Source organism: Hetaerina americana, unplaced genomic scaffold (assembly GCF_022747635.1).
Source record: "Hetaerina americana unplaced genomic scaffold, ioHetAmer1.1.p SCAF_2, whole genome shotgun sequence".
Taxonomy (NCBI): domain Eukaryota; kingdom Metazoa; phylum Arthropoda; class Insecta; order Odonata; family Calopterygidae; genus Hetaerina; species Hetaerina americana.
Genome location: NW_027286763.1, coordinates 70,164,574 through 70,182,491, shown reverse-complemented (window position 1 = coordinate 70,182,491; position 17,918 = coordinate 70,164,574). Strand labels below are relative to the sequence as shown.

Sequence of the window (17,918 nt, the reverse complement as noted above, 5' to 3'; positions counted from 1 at the left end):
TTTTGCGCACATGAACTACACTGAAACAAATGCGAAGCCATTACCTTGAGATGGTGTATTTTATGATATTCTAGAGGAAGTATCCGTAAAAGTTAAAATGTATTAAATGTTTACTTGAATTTGTTCACCTCTTAACTGATGTTACGATTAGCTGAGAGCTGCTAACAGCTAATGAATTGAAAATGCTTCCTTTTATTAAATTTCCTATGCCTTTTATTGGAAACAAATGTAATTCATTCTAAAATTATTGATCATTAAGGAGCCATTTCATATAAAACGAGTTATACCCGGAAAGTACCCAGCCATGCAATACTTTGAGAAAAATAGTCTACATAGAACAAAGAGGCCTTAGTTCCCTTTGAAACACTCCCCTTGGGACCTCTCACGCTTGTGCAAGCGTCTCTTTCACTTTTAAACACAGTCGGCAAAGTCTTTTTTAGGACTGTTCATCAGCTGCCTCGTTGCATTCTACTTTATCTCGTCAACTGCCTTTTGGGAAGACTGGGATTTTGCTTAAGGGACCTTATCTATAAAACCTGGGTAAACCTGGCGTTTGCGGCTTGGACCAAGTCCCTTGCAACTGCCGCACAAAATTCTTGACGTTGAAAACATAAAAAAGAAAGCGACAAGGCAGCTGATGACCATTACGAAAACGAACTTTGCCGATTGTTTCGAAAAGTAAAAGAGACGCCGGAATACGTGCACGGGGTCCCAAGGAGAGTATTTTGAAGGATACTAAGGCCTCATTATTCTATGTAGGCTATTTTTCTCACAGTATTGTATGGCTAGATCCTTTTCGGACAGCCTCTGTTCTGTTCGGAGTTTGGCTATATTTTTGTTACATCACCCATTATCATCGATATCGAGATAAAACTGGATATGAGTTTAAATAAAAGGAATGATTCACTTAATTTTAAACCTCTAACATCCAAATTCAATGATGTTTTGCTCCAAAAGTATACTCCACCTTAACCAAGTTATTCATGAGATTGTTAAATAATACTTAGAAATTACTTCCCCTTACTTTCCTACTCGCATTATATTTATGAGGCGGCTTAATCTGGTTATTTCATATTTTCAAATCCGGCAAAGAGAGCTGCTTTGTGAATTCGTTACCAGGTTATTTATATTAGCTCCATCAGTAAACGAAACTGAATAAGAAAATTTCAAAATCACTTACTAGGTGTCTATGGAACCACATATTGTAGTTCCATGCTACCTCACGTTACCAGTGCACCAACCACCTCTACTCAATGGATACTCACCTCTGCTCTCAAATATGAGCAATTCACAAACGATTGCGTTTAATGGATAATTATTGGATACATTGACTTTAATTGGAATCCATATTCTATATGAAAAAATGGATGCATATTAAGCTTTTCATTGTTTAAATAAAATTGATCACAACATTGAAACACCTATCGTAGAAGAGCGAATTAAAAACATTCTTTATGAACAAAGGTAAATCGTGTTTGATAACTTATATAACTAATTCATATCGAATTTTAAAGGTTGTATGGTCGAAGACAAACGTTTAAAACCAGTTTTTTAGACAAATTCCTTATTTTTCTTCTTTTCTATGTGTTAATTTTTTCTGCAGTGTTAATTTTTTTCCGATTATACAATCGTAATAGATGGTCTTTATTGAAATCTTTATAATTTACACAACTGAAGATTTTTAAAATTTAAACTGGAAAAACATTGTAATTCGTAGCTGAAATTTTAATAAGAACAAGTAAGATGAGGCACAAAGGAAATTATAACTATCCATTAAAATCTAAACAAATGCTTTAGGGTGATGTAAAAATTTTTATCACTAAGATTATACCCTCCATTTAGTGAGATTACTTCAAGAAACTAAAACCATTAATCTTTAAATCAGTTCATTTAAGAGTCGTTAATCTGTGCTCTTCCTGCCCATTTCTTCTGTGCTCAAGGGTGCTTCCAACTCATAATTAATTGCTTGAATATCTTCAAAGTGCATGTCACGGTAGAGTGAGAAATGCTAATACAGTGTGTCCTTCTAGCCTTTCATTATTTCTAAACTTAAACATTGACGTTGCATAATTTATCTGAATGGGCTATTTACTGGTTGTAACTGAAAACTTTTGAGGTAGCTGAGATAAGTTTCAATCCCATTCACAAATAAGTAACGTCACATTTGTTAAATTACAGCACAGTATGCATTTCAATAGGAATTTTACGCGGCAATTGTATGCTTTTTTAGAGTCTCAAAAACCCACTACGGTCAAATACCATTTACCCTATTGGTGAATACTGCCGCATATATTTCCAATATGGGTTTTAGCAATGCGGATGGGTTACTTCCCTCGTACCTAATCGAATCGATAACAGTTCATTTGAACAAAAAGAATTGAAACACTTCATGCTGTTTTAGTGCTTTGATAAAATAGGTCAAAGGTTTTTAACTGACCCAATAATTTGGGACATTCAAGAGCTATTTTGACCATATGCCAAGGTGCCTCAGCTGATAACTTACACATCAGATATTGTTTTGAAACAATTACAATCCTCTAGTCCACTCCGCCCATTTCCTGTATTTTGCCTTCCTAGGAGACGAAAAAGTTTAACAATTTTGAGGTCATTTCGAATACTAATTCATTGTAAATAAAATCCAACAAAGAATTCATTAACTACATTTATTGACGCAAAAAAAATTCCAGAGATTCGTTAAAATATACTCAATTGTCATTAGTATCATATTCTATGAGCGTGCACGTACATACATTGATCAATATAAACTACAAAAAGGCAGCATCAACGAACACAGCGAATGCCCTTTGGATGAACAAACTTCAATTACATGAAGAATGTTTGAGAGTATATTCTAAGATTGGGGAACAGTTTACATCCTCCGGTTATTTATAGAGTAAAAAACAAAGCTATAAAAAAGGAACACTTGCCTTAGCAGGTAACCCCAATGAATAAAAAAATAATAATATAATAATATTATCGTTGTTTTGGGGACTGCAAAAATTAGGAACTATTGTACGATACTCGTTGATCTTCATTTTCCTGCGAAACAAAGTTCGCCCTTGCGGCGTTTTTCTAACACGCTGACGAGCGGCACATTCCGTCGGGAAGGCTGAATTCTGGTGTGACTTCTGGCAAGGGAGCCGGTACCACGGGCCTCACTGGCCTTCTGCTCCCGGCAGTACTACCGCTCTGACTACTGCTGGAACTATAACCTCCCCCTTTGACAGAGGAGGAGGAGCTGGATGAGGCGGAACTGAAACTGCCGGAGAATCCTCCGGGCAAGGGTTGATTGAACCCTGGGACTCCGCTCGGGTATCCCGGGTAACCAGGATAGCCAAGATTATTGCCTCCGGCGTACGAGTTGGACGACGACGAAGCAGATGACCCACTGCCTACTGGTTGAGCCGGATGGTAGCCATTACCGTCTCCGACGTGGTTGTGGCCGAAACCACCAACCGGGTACCCGGGGATGATTTGATTGCCTCCCTGGTTGTATCCGTTGCCGTATTTGTAGCTCCCCGCGGACGACGATGCTTGACTGTTGGAATAACCCCCAGAATATCCTCTGTGGACGTGGTAGGGATTTCCTCCAAAGCCTGGGTAATAACCGCCGGATACTCCGAACGGAGGTGGTGGCGGGGGTCCGTATACGGCCTGGTCAGGGATGTAAGCACCGCCGGCAGGTGGTGCGGCACCTCTGCAAGGGCTGCTGCTGCAGCAGGTGCTGCAGGGCGATGGGGGCGACTGGGGGCGTTGTTGGAGTTCTGCGGGTCTCCCAGGATGCAATTCACCTTCTCCACCCACTCTCTTGGCGGAGGCGGAGTAGGAGGAAGCGGCAGAGGAGGAGGAAGATGACGAATCAGATGACGAGGAGGGAGAGGAGGAGCTGGAGGAGCCGAAACTTCCGAAAGCCCGGTTGGAAATCCCCGGGAATATCAAGTCGCCGTCGTCGTTGGTATCGTAGGCACCGAATCGGACGGAGATTCCTCCGGCCTTGGCCTCCAATTTACCTGACGTGAACAGGAAAAGAATGCGCTATCATCAAATTGTTCCAGGAAAGGAACCACTTTAACCCATATTTGGAGGCGGTGACTGAATTAATCCCGAGTCTTCCCTACTCGGTCGAGACGAAAGATGGTTTTTAAGAACGAATTTTTCGTTCAGATAACGGTAACTAATGAACTAATCCTTGAAGATGTTTCTTGGAAAAACCATTTATTTTCTAACTTCAGTAAAATTCAGAGAGTAAGTTCAAATTTCTTTTATTTTTTCAAGATCATGCATAAATATTTTCCAGTTGTTTTAATCAAAAGTTTCTGTACAGCAAAGTCTTTTTTACCCAGTTCAATAAAATAATATATTCAGAGATAAATGAAAGCTATTTGCATGAGGAAAGCGAGTAATTAAATTGAGAAATACCTTGTACCGGAATACTTATAAGTTTAAATTAATGGATGATTCAAGGGGGGATAAAATGATAGGAAAATAAAGGGAACCCCGCGGTGTAGTTGTTCTTGCAATAAACATCCTTGTTTGCAATATTTCATTTGCTGGATTTGTCTCGCTACAGTCGGGATTAGGAGCGATGAATTAGGCTGGAGAAAACTATCAATGTAAAATCGTGGTCCCTTAGTGAAACTATTCTCAGGCCAAAATGGTTAATACAGACACATTAACCAAATACCTAGCCAATTGAGATTATGAAAGACAAGTGGTTTGCCCGGATATGATTTTCAGACAAATGAAAAGTCAACTATAATCTTAGTTAGCTTATAAAAGGATAATATAATGCATGAATACTGTGATCTGCATGCCAATTAAAATTGATACGTCTTTTAAATATTTTATTGTTCACAATTTTAATGTTTACTTTAAAGATATTACGAGGACATAATTAAAAAACAAAGACGACACAAAATAGAAAGGTTTTTGGGCCAATTATTAGCAGGCACTCGTGGGAGGTAGTAAGAAAAGATACTTTTTGTCTTTCCATTGAAATGGAGGGAATGAAATAAATACTTATGTCCTTATATTTGACGTTTTGTTTCTCATTAATTATTTCCTCGATTTTAAAGTAAAAATATAAAAAAATTAATGATCATGGGAGACGTAATTTTTAACAATAATACTACCTTGATCAAAAAGTTCCCGGAATAACCACCGTGTGGCGCTCCCATCGTTCCGATTTGAGTTCTGTTTTTTTTTGTTAAATTGGTACATCTGTTGTTGATATTCCCTTTAAATCTTAGTGTCATAACTTGACATTTGCAAAAGTTACGTAGCCAAGAGTACATCTATCTCTGTGTGTGTTGGCGATTTTTTACAATTGCAGAAATGGATTTAAATTTGCAACAACGAACTTGTATTAAATTTTGCGTAAAAAACGGATTTAGTGGCGCACGGACGTTGGAAATGTTGGAAAAGTGTTTCGGCAACGATTCTCTAAAAAAAACGGTCGTTTACCAGTGGCACGAGCGGTTCAGAAGTGGTCGTGAGTCAATCGAAGATGATGAACGCAGTGGCAGACCATCGACATCGAAAGTCGGTGAAAAAATTGATAAAGTAAAAGAAATGTTGGTCAATAACCGCAAATTAACCATCAGAGAAATAGCGGAGGACTTGAACATTGCCTATGGATCCGCCCAAGACATTGTGGTTAATGATTTGGGTTTCCGTCGTGTAGCAGCAAAGTTGGTGCCAAAAGACCTCAATTTCATGCAAAAAAGAGACCGTGTTGACGTCGCAAAAGACATGATTTGCGAGGCTGAATCCGATCCCACATTCATCAAAAGGATCATTACTGGAGACGAGACGTGGGTTTATGAGTACGACACGCAATCCAGACATCAGGCAAGTGAATGGCGTTCACCAAATGAGCCGAGACCAAAAAAACCACGTCGTTTTCAGTCAAAAAAGAAGGCAATGCTGACGGTTTTCATGGATTACAACGGTGTAGTGCATCATGAATTTTTGCCAGAAGGCCAGACAGTAAACAAAGAGTATTATTTGGGCGTTATGAGACGTTTGCGTGAAGCAATTCGCCGAAAGAGACCAGAAATGTGGGCAGAAAACTCGTGGATTTTGCACCATGATAACGCACCGTCGCACAGTGCTATCATTATTCGTAATTTTTTGACGAAAAATGCAACAAATACCATCCAACAGCCACCGAATTCACCTGATTTGGCTCCCTGTGACTTCTTTCTGTTCAATCGAGTTAAAAAACCATTACGGGGGAACGCGTTTTAGCAGCCGAGAGGAAGTAATGGAAAAATCGCAGGAAGCACTGATGGACATACCGAAAACCGAATATAGAAAATGTTTCGAGGATTGGATCAAGCGCTGGCATAAGTGTGTTGCAGTCGATGGGGATTACTTTGAAGGGGACAATATAGATTTAGATGAATAAACTTGTATTTTTAATTTTCTGAATAAATTCCGGGAAATTTTTGATCAAGGTAGTATACGAAAATATCTATGAAATAAGTTCCTCTTCATTTTTTATGGATCTTAGTGTAAATAAGTACATTAGACGCTAAAGTCAATTTATTAGTACGTATATTTTCTAAAGTCTATATAACTAGCTATCTCTCATGACTAACAAAAAGCTTAAGCACTGGCGTCTCGGAACAACCTCATAGGGAAGATAGTCTCGGTCATTTTTGCAAGAATCGTCACCGGAATTCCGATATTCCTTAGAAATATTATTTCGAAAATATTTAAGATATCCGATCCCGAAGTGGCAGTTAATTTGAACTTAAAAATAATATGCAACAAAAATATATTTAAAATTTAGGCCATCATGAGTAGGCAAGAAAAAACCTAGCAATATCCATTGAGTTGACGGAAATTTAATAAAAGAATTGAAATACACAATAACTCTGTTACGACTTTTACAGGATTTTCGCCGGGTTCTCAGGGGCAAATAATTGCCAATACATGTTTTTGTGAGCCGTCATAGGAAAGAATTTAAGATCTTTGATAATTACGTTTATTTCTGAAATTATTGCTCCATTGTGTTGACAGCATTATATTTGGATGACATATGTATTTATGTTAAGATAAAAACTCAAAGGTTTTTGGCTAAACCAATCGCGAATAGGGTGATAATATCAACTCTTAATTAAGCTAAAACAAGATCCAAAATCTTTCATTGAAAATAATTTAAAATTTTTAAGTATTTCAATTGATTTCATTCAGTGTCACATTTTTCATATTCACAGTAACTCATATTGATGTAAAATAGCGAGTTAAAAATTGAAATCTCTGATAAGAAACCTAACGCCTATTCTGCTCAGAGTTATCCCTTTACCTTTAGGAGTCGTACTCTTTCCCTCCGTCGTGGATTCCACAGCTGGGTGAGCTCCATATCCATGGAAACACAGCCCGATCAGCAGGAGCGACAACACGACACTGGAACCCATTCTGTTTGGTTAGGGGACCGTCACAGTATTAGAGAGAATATTCTCTAGCTACTCCTTTTTGCACCGTCGGGGATCAGTGACTGGTGTCTTTCCTGGGTCGAAGCCGATGTTTTATACTGCATTCCTCGTGTTGACTCTTCGATACCATCCTGCCAGTGTGTGCGTGTGACGAAACCGCCTGGATACTCGGAATTGTTTCGGGAAAGACCCACGAGGAGAAAGAAGAGGAGAAAAAAAATGAAATAAGCCAGAAGACTAATAGCAAATCCCCGCCGTCTCCTCACGGCCTTCGTCCCCTCCTCGTGCCGGTTTGTTTCATCCCGGCCCAGCCCACGGATTTCCTGCAGCCAACGCCTCCCTCGGTCGTGAAAGAGCTTGGCTGAGAGGGCGGAAGCAGAGAGGGTGGGGAAGGAGTTGTTCTTTCATTTAGTCCTTTTCATGGCATTTGTTTGAGGTTGGCGCGTATATGTGTGTTTGTGGCGGTGTGAACGTGTGAGTATGCCTGAATGTGGTGAAGTCGAGGAGGGAAGGCGGCGGAGGCTGTGGGGAAATCCACGAGGCAAGGTGCCTGTGTTTTCCTCCGCTCCAACTCTGCCCTACCCCACCCCGCCCTCTTCACTTCAATTTGACGCCTTCCTTCACGCGGAGGGGTTGATAAGTCCAGTGCTCTCCTTGAGAGCGCGAATGGCACGCTTGACGATACCACTTATATTCTTCTATTATCATTACGGAGACCACAAGAACTCGAGACTTATGAACCCTAGAAGTGTTAAAAGCAAGACATAAAAAACAGAAAACATATATATATATATATATATATATATATATATATATATATATATATATATATTGATGATATAGAAACACACACGAGCAGTATAATATTTGGACGGCACAATAGAACACAAATAAAATAGTAGCACTTAAAAGGACACTCAGATTGTTTAAGCTGTCGGCCTTCTCCGAGGCCTTCAAGTAAGACTGAAAGATCTTTTAAGTGTTACTATTTTATTTGTGTTCTATTGTGCCGTCCAATATATATATATATATATATATATATATATATATATATATATATATATATATATACACTCAGACATATATATATATATATATATATATACACTCAGACATATATATATATATATATATATATATATATATATATATAGTGAGAGAGAATGATAAAAATACTGTTACAATCAACCAGGGTTTTGACTTGATAGGTGAGGGTAGAGCTTATCTAATACGAGACCGATCATAATAAGCCCCAAGGTGTCTGGAATTCACACCTCATGTTAGGGGGATCGGTTGTTCTCGCTATGCCAGCTGTGGTTTCCTAGGAAAGTCTGGTACCTGAAAAATCATGTAGCTAGTAATCGGGCATGGGCCCTCTACTGAGCCCAGGGCTCTACTCACTGCACCGATGCATTCCTCTAAAAGGTTGATGGAGTAGGAAAAATGTGCCAATTATTTATGAAAATTCGGCCTATTAAACCAAAGACCATGGCATTAGGCGAGACGCTTCTAGTGGCAGTGACAATGATTAATTTTAAGGGAATGAATGAATGAATTTGGTAAGTACCTGAAAAAAATTTTAAATAGGGTGGAATTAGTATACTGCCTATGGAAGCCAGTAAACGGTGGCCGTATCCAATTCACAATTGCCGATGAGTAATGTGTCCTGTTTTATCCAAGTAATTTCCCGTAAAATGTGTTTCAGGTAGCCTCCCTACAATAGCTATGTCTTGTGTCAGTTCCCAGTGATCGAGTTAATGGCGGCTTTCAAATGAAATGCACCTCAAAAACTGAACATAATGAAGGGAAGATTTTAATATGTCGATAAAATTTTACCATAGGAGCAATTATTATACCTCTATCCAAACTCTAATAAACCTGTAGCATTTAGCAGCGATGGTAAAATCCTAGAATTTCTTTGTTCGTAAATTGATGTAGCTGTGATTTCCCAATGCTTGGAGCAAAAACGTTTAAGGTAGTTAACCTTGAATAGTTCAATTTACTTTTCCTTAATTAGCTTTTTTCGTTGCATTATAAAATCGCAGAAATATATATTCCTTTCTATGAAACTAAATAATGAGATGGAAAAATACGTAATAATTATAAATGAATATAAGATATTTGTATTACATTCTCTATTCCAGAATACGACTTTTAAAGTAAAAATTCGCTCTTAAATGGCATATGATATTAAAACACTCGGATTTTGAAAGGAAAAGAACAATGAAAATCATGACTATGCATTATAAAGAAAAGTTTCGTAACATTTTAAATATTTTTATTAGAGGACTCACACAATATCACATATTTGAATGTAGTAATTTCGTACATATGTATTTAAAATTAGTCAATGATTAGGAAGTATGGCTGATGAGGAATTATTGTCGTTATAATTTAAGTAATTGCTGGCGCCGTGGTTCTTGAAGCGCGTCTAAGTCTGTGGTACTTATCGGCCGTAACCAAATTTTCCCCCACCACCAAAGCCTGAAAGGTAAAAGACAGGAAAAATTACTCTAGTGTTAAATAATATGTAAAATAATAAATACTATCAATAACACTAGTTTAGTAATAATGTAGAAGAGTTTTAATTATAAAAGACACCACAAAGAGCAGACAGAATGAAGGATGTTAGGGAGAAAAAATGGAAAAACTTCATCATAAAATGCCCGAATCATTAAAAAAGAATGAGAATGGGTTGGCGTTGAAGGCCGTATTTAACAATATTTCAAAGAATAATGGAAAGCAAGTTACTCACTTCCGGCTGAAGAGCTACTGCTGGAGAATGAGCCACTAAAACCTGTAAAAGAAAAAAAACAATCACGATTTTTTATAGGACTCAAACTTTAATGAATAAAGAATTAAAATTACTTTTTTAAAATATTGTTTCATGAGAGAATATTTTCTCTACTAACTAAATAATGTTCCCTTACTAGGAATGGTGCACCAGAATCATTGCGGTTCATAAGGTAAATCAAATTGGTTCCTTTATTTATCTATCCTCAGGAATATTGCAGTGGGCCAAAAAACAATGTAAACCACAATTTAAAAATCAATATGCCGCACATGTAGGCGGATAGTAAGATTTATGAATAAATTTAATAATCTATTCTTAAAAGATTTTCATGAAGCTAGTTAATATTTGATGAAACAGTTAGTTAAATAAACTTTTCTGAATTTATGCCTTATTTGAATTGATAATTAACGATCAAGTGGTTAAATTATCAAATAGTGAGTTGTTTTGTACCTCAATATCTTCTATGTAATTTATCATAGACACTATCTTTAATAATTAGGCAGGTATCATCTTGCATGGATACTATTTGAAATATCGGATATATTTTACAGTACTTTAAATAGCCCTTTGCTCAGTAAACTGTTATTTATAAACAGATGTAAAGTATTGTCTTATTTAAACTGGTATTTTTCAATGTTGGAAAATAAAGATATGAATCACTTTGTTACTCTTAATTTGCACTCTTCATTATTGATTTTAAATCCTGATATATGTTCTTCCAACCTATATTTTTGGAAAATTAAGATGACATTTTGCACATTTTGTTTCCTAAAGACAAAATGTTAGCACCGAATGTCTACAATGAGAACTAAATATTTTTACAAGTTGTAATAAAAGTGTCGACTACTGCTAGGAATTATTTTTATGGCTAATAACAGTTTAATGAAACTTTTCAACAATGCTTCGCAATATACGAACATTTAGAAGAGTTTTTTCTTCCACATACTTGGAAGTACTTATCAGTTCAATGTTTTCACGTGGAAGATGTTAGGTAGCGATGAAATATTTAAATCGACCGCTATTTCCAATGCACGAACAAGCTGATGAAATACAACCTATGTCCGTAAGAAAATTACAGTGGCATATATTAAACCGAATTAGCGATCAATGTAACACACTTCTTACGCTATCCAGTTGCCATCGAAAGGATCTTTCTCATAATACCGCGCCAGCATTTACAAACCGAAGGTCATAAGGGACGTGGGGAAGAGTGGATGTTACTTGATGCTTTCAAAAATATGGATTGGTAGCAGAACGCTATGAAGCTGATGAATTGAAAGACTTACGCATGGCTTCTTGTAAGCACGTTCCAGGTCTCTTCATGCGTGAATAGTTAATTAGAGTCGGGACAAAACCAAATGAGTTTCATAACCGTTTGAAAACCTTACCTATTGACTACGACGACATTAACTGTGATTAACGGCGTTTCTGCAAATTTGAAACGCTTTGTCAGGAGTCGTTATCACCCAATCGACAGCTAACTTTGAATAAGGAAAGCGGGTGACAATACTAATGACCGAATACTAAGGGCAAATGAAAAGACTACCTTAACTTGTACTTAGTCCATACTGCCAGATTTTTACATGTTCATTTGGTAAGTTAAATTTGGCTATATCTTTCAAAAGTTCCCTTTTAGCTAGGTCCTTCAAATAATTTACGGATAATACTGACGTGCCAATATATGGTTGTGTTGGGGATGTACTGTGTAGCCCTTTTACAACCAAAATTATTTATAATAAGTAGAGTTTATGCTCCGCTGTAGTGCTGCCTTGCCTACTATGAGTCCTGACTTGTATTTTTTCATTGCTTTAACAGTAACCAAAATTAAAGATGCCTTTCTCTCTACACATAAATGAGAAAGCAGGACTTTTAAGGGATGATTTTGCTTTTCAATTAATGACCAACTACAGTATCAAATAAACTATGAAAGGTTACTTCGCTTATCTTCGGTTTTATGGCAAAGCAATAAGAGTTTAAAGAACGTCTCATAGTTCCTTCTCTGTGACCCACTCCGTTCCATGAGGTTAGTGTTAAAAGTTAGATTTATTTGAACAGATACAATTGAATTTGATGTATACTTGAAAGATTTATACACCTTATCTTATTCTGTCTTTGTCCCGCAGCAATAAAAACGCTTATGTAAATCAAAATAAATATGATAGTAATTTTTAAAAGTTGTCTTACACATTTTTTTATGTTCAATCAAACAAGTAGGCAAAATATGATATCTTGCGGTCAGTTGCATATCTAGAAAGAATGGAAGCCCTAGAAACCTAGTTTTTAATGCGGTAGAAGTAAGTGCTTGATATAATAATCCATACCACACAATAATCTGCCAACGGCTGAAAATAGTTCGATTGAGGGGAATTGAATTTGACAGTGCCCATATGACCCAATTTTCTGCATCATTTTTTCATTGAAAGCTGTTTAATAGTACACCTTGAGCTATAAATTACCAAAACATATTAAATTTAGGAAATTTTCAAAGGTAAAGTGAATTGAGAGTTTTTCATCATATGACGAGTACATCTTTTTGAACGGATTGGAAGATTACTGCTCCTTTAAATATAATTATTATTACAATTGAGTTCTTTTTTATTGCAACAAATTTCAACATGGTGTAAAAAATTCGATATGGAGAGGCATATTGGTATTTATTCTAATAAAGGTTTGGCTTGAGATTCTTATATCAGGAAACATGCAATACTTGAAATCACTACATTTTGGTTTAAATAATTAGTTATTAAATTATTCCGAATCACGATAAAAGCTGGTGCATGTGAAATTATTAGAGCAATTCTTTTTTCAAAGTTTAGGAATTTGATGTCCTAAGCACGGAGCTTACATGGGACCTTCAGAACATTACATTTCAGACAACATTGAAGTGGAGAGATTCAATTAGAATGCATGGCTATACTTCTTATTAAAGTCAATCAATGTCTTAGCTCATAAACTTCTTTTTAGACATGGACAGAAAGTTTAATGCTTAGCGGTGACAGACATACGTCCCAGACCCAGCCACAATATAATTATTTTTTTGCAGTTAGTAATCATTTTGGTGAAATTTAAAAATAAAATTACCGTTGTTTTACCGCAAGTCCATATGTCACACATTTCCCAAATTATTAAAAAGCTTAAATATTTCCTAATCTCTGAATTAACCAAATAGATATTTAAGGTAATTTTAGATTGGAAAATGACTTTTGGTCATTCTCATTTTTGTTTTGGTAACTGACTCTTTTATGAGAAAATTTATTTTTCTAATGATTCATTTTTCATCCGTCTAATGAACAAGTAATTAAATTCAAGATTCGTAAAATTAAACGTTCCAATTAAAAAAAATGTGAAGTACATGACCCTTTGAACTCACCACCCTTTCCACCGCCTCCAAATCCTCCACCACCATGGCCCCCGTGTCCTCCGCCACCACCTCCGTGGCCACCACCCCCGTGGCCACCACCTCCGTGGCCGCCACCAAGTCCGCCGCCTAAACCACCGCCGCCCCCATGACCCCCTCCAAGACCGCCACCTCCACCATGACCTCCCCCAAGACCTCCTCCGTGACCTCCTCCAAGCCCATCACCGCCATGACCACCGCCGCCATGACCACCACCTCCATGGCCGCCTCCACCGAATCCTCCGGAACCACCACCAAAGCCTCCGGCGCCGCCGCCTCCGAGACCACCTCCGTGACCACCTCCGCCTCCGTGTCCACCCCCAAGTCCACCCCCGTGACCTCCACCGAGTCCGCCGCCTCCGTGTCCACCACCGCCATGTCCGCCGCCTCCGAATCCACCGCCTCCATGCCCGCCTCCTAATCCTCCGCCACCCCCGTGCCCACCCCCGAGTCCACCACCTCCACCATTGCCGCCTCCGTAGCCACCGGCTCCGCCCCCGCCGTAACCTCCAGCTCCACCGCCCCCACCACCCTTACCGCCGCCTCCGAATCCACCCCCTCCGAAACCGCCACCTCCTTGACCGCCATATCCCCCTCCGCCGCCACCAGCACCTCCCTTGCCCCCACCATAGCCGCCGCCCCCACCAAGACCACCACCACCACCGTGGCCACCACCACCCCCGTGGCCACCACCGCCCCCGAGTCCACCACCGCCCCCGAGTCCACCACCTCCTCCGAGTCCCTTGCCCCCACCTAGGCCTCCTCCTCCAAAGCCGCCCCCTAGATCACCTCCTCCGAAGCCGCCCTTGCCTCCGCCACCAAAGCCGCCCCCGAAGGAGCCGCTACTAGCGGATGAGCTACCTGTAAAGATGAGGGCGATATGTCTTTCGGAAAAATTTCATTTGAATCATTTGGATCAAAATTTAGTGAAACGTTTCCGTCTTTCAGGGAAAATATCAGCACTTAAACGTTTTCTGAATTAGAAATTATATCGGCTTTTCATACATTACGGTGTGATTCACTTTTTTGAACTAATATATTATTGAGGAGAAAGTAAAATTACGAAATCATCGCAGTAAATTCTAATTGAGGGGAAAAAATGAGGTTCTTGGTATATAATTTTTTCCCAATGCCTTTTATTGATGAACGTAGTAGCGCTCTGGCGGAATTGATTTCTCAATAATCGCAGTAATCCTCCGAGAATGTTTTGTTCTTCTATTCAACCACAATTTTATGTAAATGTAAATAAATTACAAAATTGAAACAATTTAAAAAAAGTATTTTCTTCGTGACCTCAAATGATATTTCTACTTAGTTTAAATTTAGTAACTTAATTTATTTTGCATGTAGATGTAATTAGATACCAATTTAATGCCACTTTCCTAGTACTCTTAATCTTTTGATGAGGAACTTTATCTCTATAATATTTGATTATAAAACATGAGATGGTCATTGGCTTTAAGTCCGTATTTTGAAAGGAGAAATTTTATTTCTACGTGACTCAAAAAATGAAATTAAATGATTCCTGGGTTAAAATTATGTGAATATACGGTAATGTTTCATATATAAACAATCAACTTCCATTCCAACATCATGAGATTTATTGTTGAATAAACTTGCCATTCTTTATTTAAATGAACGATTTTGAATATATTATTTGCATAAAATAGAGATTTACTCACTATAGCTTCCAGAGACACCGCCTCCACCACCATAACCTGCAATTAGAGTGTTAAATGTGAGATTTCATGCAAAAAAACTTGTTCGGTTTATATATTTCTAAGCAGTTTAATAATTTTATGAAAACATTTTACCTCGATATTTTTTCATGAGAAATTAGTGCATCAGCAAGTTGTTATATTGAAAATAATTCGAATTGATCATTGGTAAAAACATATTCATTAATGCATTTGTCCAATCACCATTGGATTTATATCGCAATAAAGTATTTCATATTTTAAATAGAATATATTATAGATTTATAGATATAAGAAAAGTTTATCTACTCATATGTTATTTATAAGGGTAAATCAATAGAAAAAAATAAATTGGGTTTTGACGCAGGGTTTGTTTTACGCATACCATGAGCGTAACTTTCAGTAGGTTAAGGTTCGTTACCTTATAGCAAATTTCTATCCACTTCTAGCAATAGAATTTGTGTAAAACTATTCTTTCAGTTTAAAAAGATACAACAAAAAGTACAACGGGTCAAAGCATTTGTGTCCTATTTAAACCATTTGGTAATTTGTGGTGAATATATAAGTTACTTCCAAATTGAAACTACTGACGGACTCTAACATCGTTATCATGAATATGAGACGATAAAAGCATTTCACGAACCAATATCAGTAAATTTCTTCTTATAATGTCAATTAGATTTGAATTTGCATGCTTATAAAGAATTTAGTCACTAAGTTGTACTTTTAAATAAATATTTACCATTATTTATATCCTAAACTAAAACTCAATTTACGAGTTTAAATCTCAAATGCTCACGCAAAAAGTAATTTGAAATGGTAAAAGTTGGTTACTTTAATTTCAAATAATTAATTTAATAAGTTAATCAGTAAAATGGGAAAGTGAATGTCATTAAATTAATTGAAATAAATTTTAAGTAAATAAATCACATTTATTTATAAATTTCAAATGTTTAGTAATGAATCCTTTCACCACTCACGGGGAGGTTATGTTGATCCTTTATTTTAAGACAAAGAAATCGATTCTACAAAGAGCTAAATTTTAATTGATTCTAGCGAAACTTTGAAAAACGATTTCTCAACTGCATTATTTTGTGTTAAAATGATCGCCGTTCTGCAGTAAGAGTATGGAAATTTTAATGAAAAAGTATCATTCGGATTTAGGACGCCCTTCCTGTATTTTCTGAGACCGATGTGTACTTAGTGAGACAATCTAATGCCTTTATTTATCGAATTTAGGCTTTAGCCTCTAATAAATATATAATCAAGGAACATAGTTATTCATTTTCTCAAAAATGCCACAATGTCAATTCGCTTTAGCAATCCGTATACAGAAGACGCTAGTATCAACATTTATAAATTGGAGAAGATGCTTATTAAAATTTAATATATTTCATAGATTGCATTTCATTTCACAAGAAATAGAATAGTGATAATTTTTATTTCTCGAAGCTCATAAATTCAAAGAATTCAGAAAAAAGGAAGTTATCGTTCTCTTTGAGTTTTTGCAGGTTGCGTTAACTTTATAATTCGAGAGATTAATTAAAGTCCTGCACAGCTCTCAGCTACTTGGAACACTCAGATAGAAGTTCTGCACTTTAAGAACTCCTGCATTTCAATCTCAACCCTTTGATTTGATCAAAGGGTTTGCTCAACAACTTTTTGATTGAATTGCGCTGTCACGTAAAAGAATGAAGAACGAGCATGGATGAAGGAAAATCCGTTGGCCTAGGCGCCATAATGAATTCTAATGACAACAACGATCAATCTATGGACTTCGTTCTCATCGAATCATGGACAAACTCTTCGTGGAAATAACTTGGACTTTTCATAGCCTTGTTACTCCATCTAGCACCTTATGGTGGCAAATATAAAGGTAGGATATAATGATGCGAAATCAGTTTCTCGATAGGAAATATCTGAAAAAATGAACTTACCTGATTTGTGAGACGTCGCCGCCGTGTAGGCCAGGAGTGCGGCCAACAATACGGCCGTTGAAGTCCCCATGTCGAGTGCTCCTTTCTGCCTCGTGGTCGAGATTGATGCAGGACGTCGAGGTGGTCGTCTTTATATACAAGGGCCATCTTCACTACTCCAATGAGAAAGAGAGGGGGTGGAATATGGGGGATCCCCATGCGCTGAACTCCCAATTGCCCCCCTCTCCACCATCTCCGGCTCCTTCCGCTGCACTCCACCCACCACCCCCGCCTAACCCCCTTCCATCAATATGATACGTGATTCGCCCCCACACCATCCCGTCTCTCTCCCTCACGATTCCCTTCACTTTCGTCCACTACTACGTATTCACCTCTCCGATACCAATCGTATACCCAACGTCCACGACACCTCCTCCCCTTCCTGGAAAACCTCGTGCTCACCTTTGTTATCCCCCCAGCGCAACCTTCGCGAAATTTCATCGCATTGCATCTCGAGATCACCAACACCGTTGGGGTGGCCTTTAGACCGACGGTGGGGCAGTCGGCCACCCCCGCCTCGTCCTACCTCCTCCACATGCTGGTTCGAGACCAGCCCATTAGACAGGCGACGAATTGTCCGTTACGTTCAGAGACCGCATCACATTCATATTT

The 17,918-nt window shown here is 37.9% G+C and overlaps 2 protein-coding genes across 2 annotated transcripts; both read right to left on the bottom strand.

The window, feature by feature from the left end:
• Nucleotides 1-2,654: 2,654 nt before the first annotated feature.
• LOC139687766 (atrophin-1-like) lies at nucleotides 2,655-7,597 on the bottom strand. Its single transcript, XM_071585051.1, has 2 exons — nucleotides 7,313-7,597; nucleotides 2,655-4,010 (listed from the first exon to the last, which is right to left on the bottom strand). The coding sequence occupies exons 1-2, from the start codon at nucleotides 7,422-7,424 to the stop codon at nucleotides 3,073-3,075; spliced, it is 1,050 nt and encodes a 349-aa protein (XP_071441152.1). The 5' UTR covers nucleotides 7,425-7,597; the 3' UTR covers nucleotides 2,655-3,072.
• Nucleotides 7,598-9,705: 2,108 nt separating this feature from the next.
• On the bottom strand, nucleotides 9,706-17,357 carry LOC139688143 (uncharacterized). Its single transcript, XM_071585571.1, has 5 exons — nucleotides 17,268-17,357; nucleotides 15,316-15,351; nucleotides 13,607-14,494; nucleotides 10,198-10,239; nucleotides 9,706-9,926 (listed from the first exon to the last, which is right to left on the bottom strand). The coding sequence occupies exons 1-5, from the start codon at nucleotides 17,335-17,337 to the stop codon at nucleotides 9,889-9,891; spliced, it is 1,074 nt and encodes a 357-aa protein (XP_071441672.1). The 5' UTR covers nucleotides 17,338-17,357; the 3' UTR covers nucleotides 9,706-9,888.
• Nucleotides 17,358-17,918: the final 561 nt, after the last annotated feature.

Bases quoted from the DNA above. Each gene is read 5' to 3' on its own strand.
- LOC139687766 (XM_071585051.1), bottom strand. From the start codon at position 7,424: ATGGGTTCCAGTGTCGTGTTGTCGCTCCTGCTGATCGGGCTGTGTTTC. The intron at 4,011-7,312 runs GTAAAGGGATAA...TGTTCACGTCAG, and splicing joins AAAGAGTACGACTCCTAAAG to GTAAATTGGAGGCCAAGGCC.
- LOC139688143 (XM_071585571.1), bottom strand. From the start codon at position 17,337: ATGGGGACTTCAACGGCCGTATTGTTGGCCGCACTCCTGGCCTACACG. The intron at 15,352-17,267 runs GTAAGTTCATTT...CTCTAATTGCAG, and splicing joins GGCGACGTCTCACAAATCAG to GTTATGGTGGTGGAGGCGGT. The intron at 14,495-15,315 runs GTGAGTAAATCT...TCATCTTTACAG, and splicing joins CGGTGTCTCTGGAAGCTATA to GTAGCTCATCCGCTAGTAGC.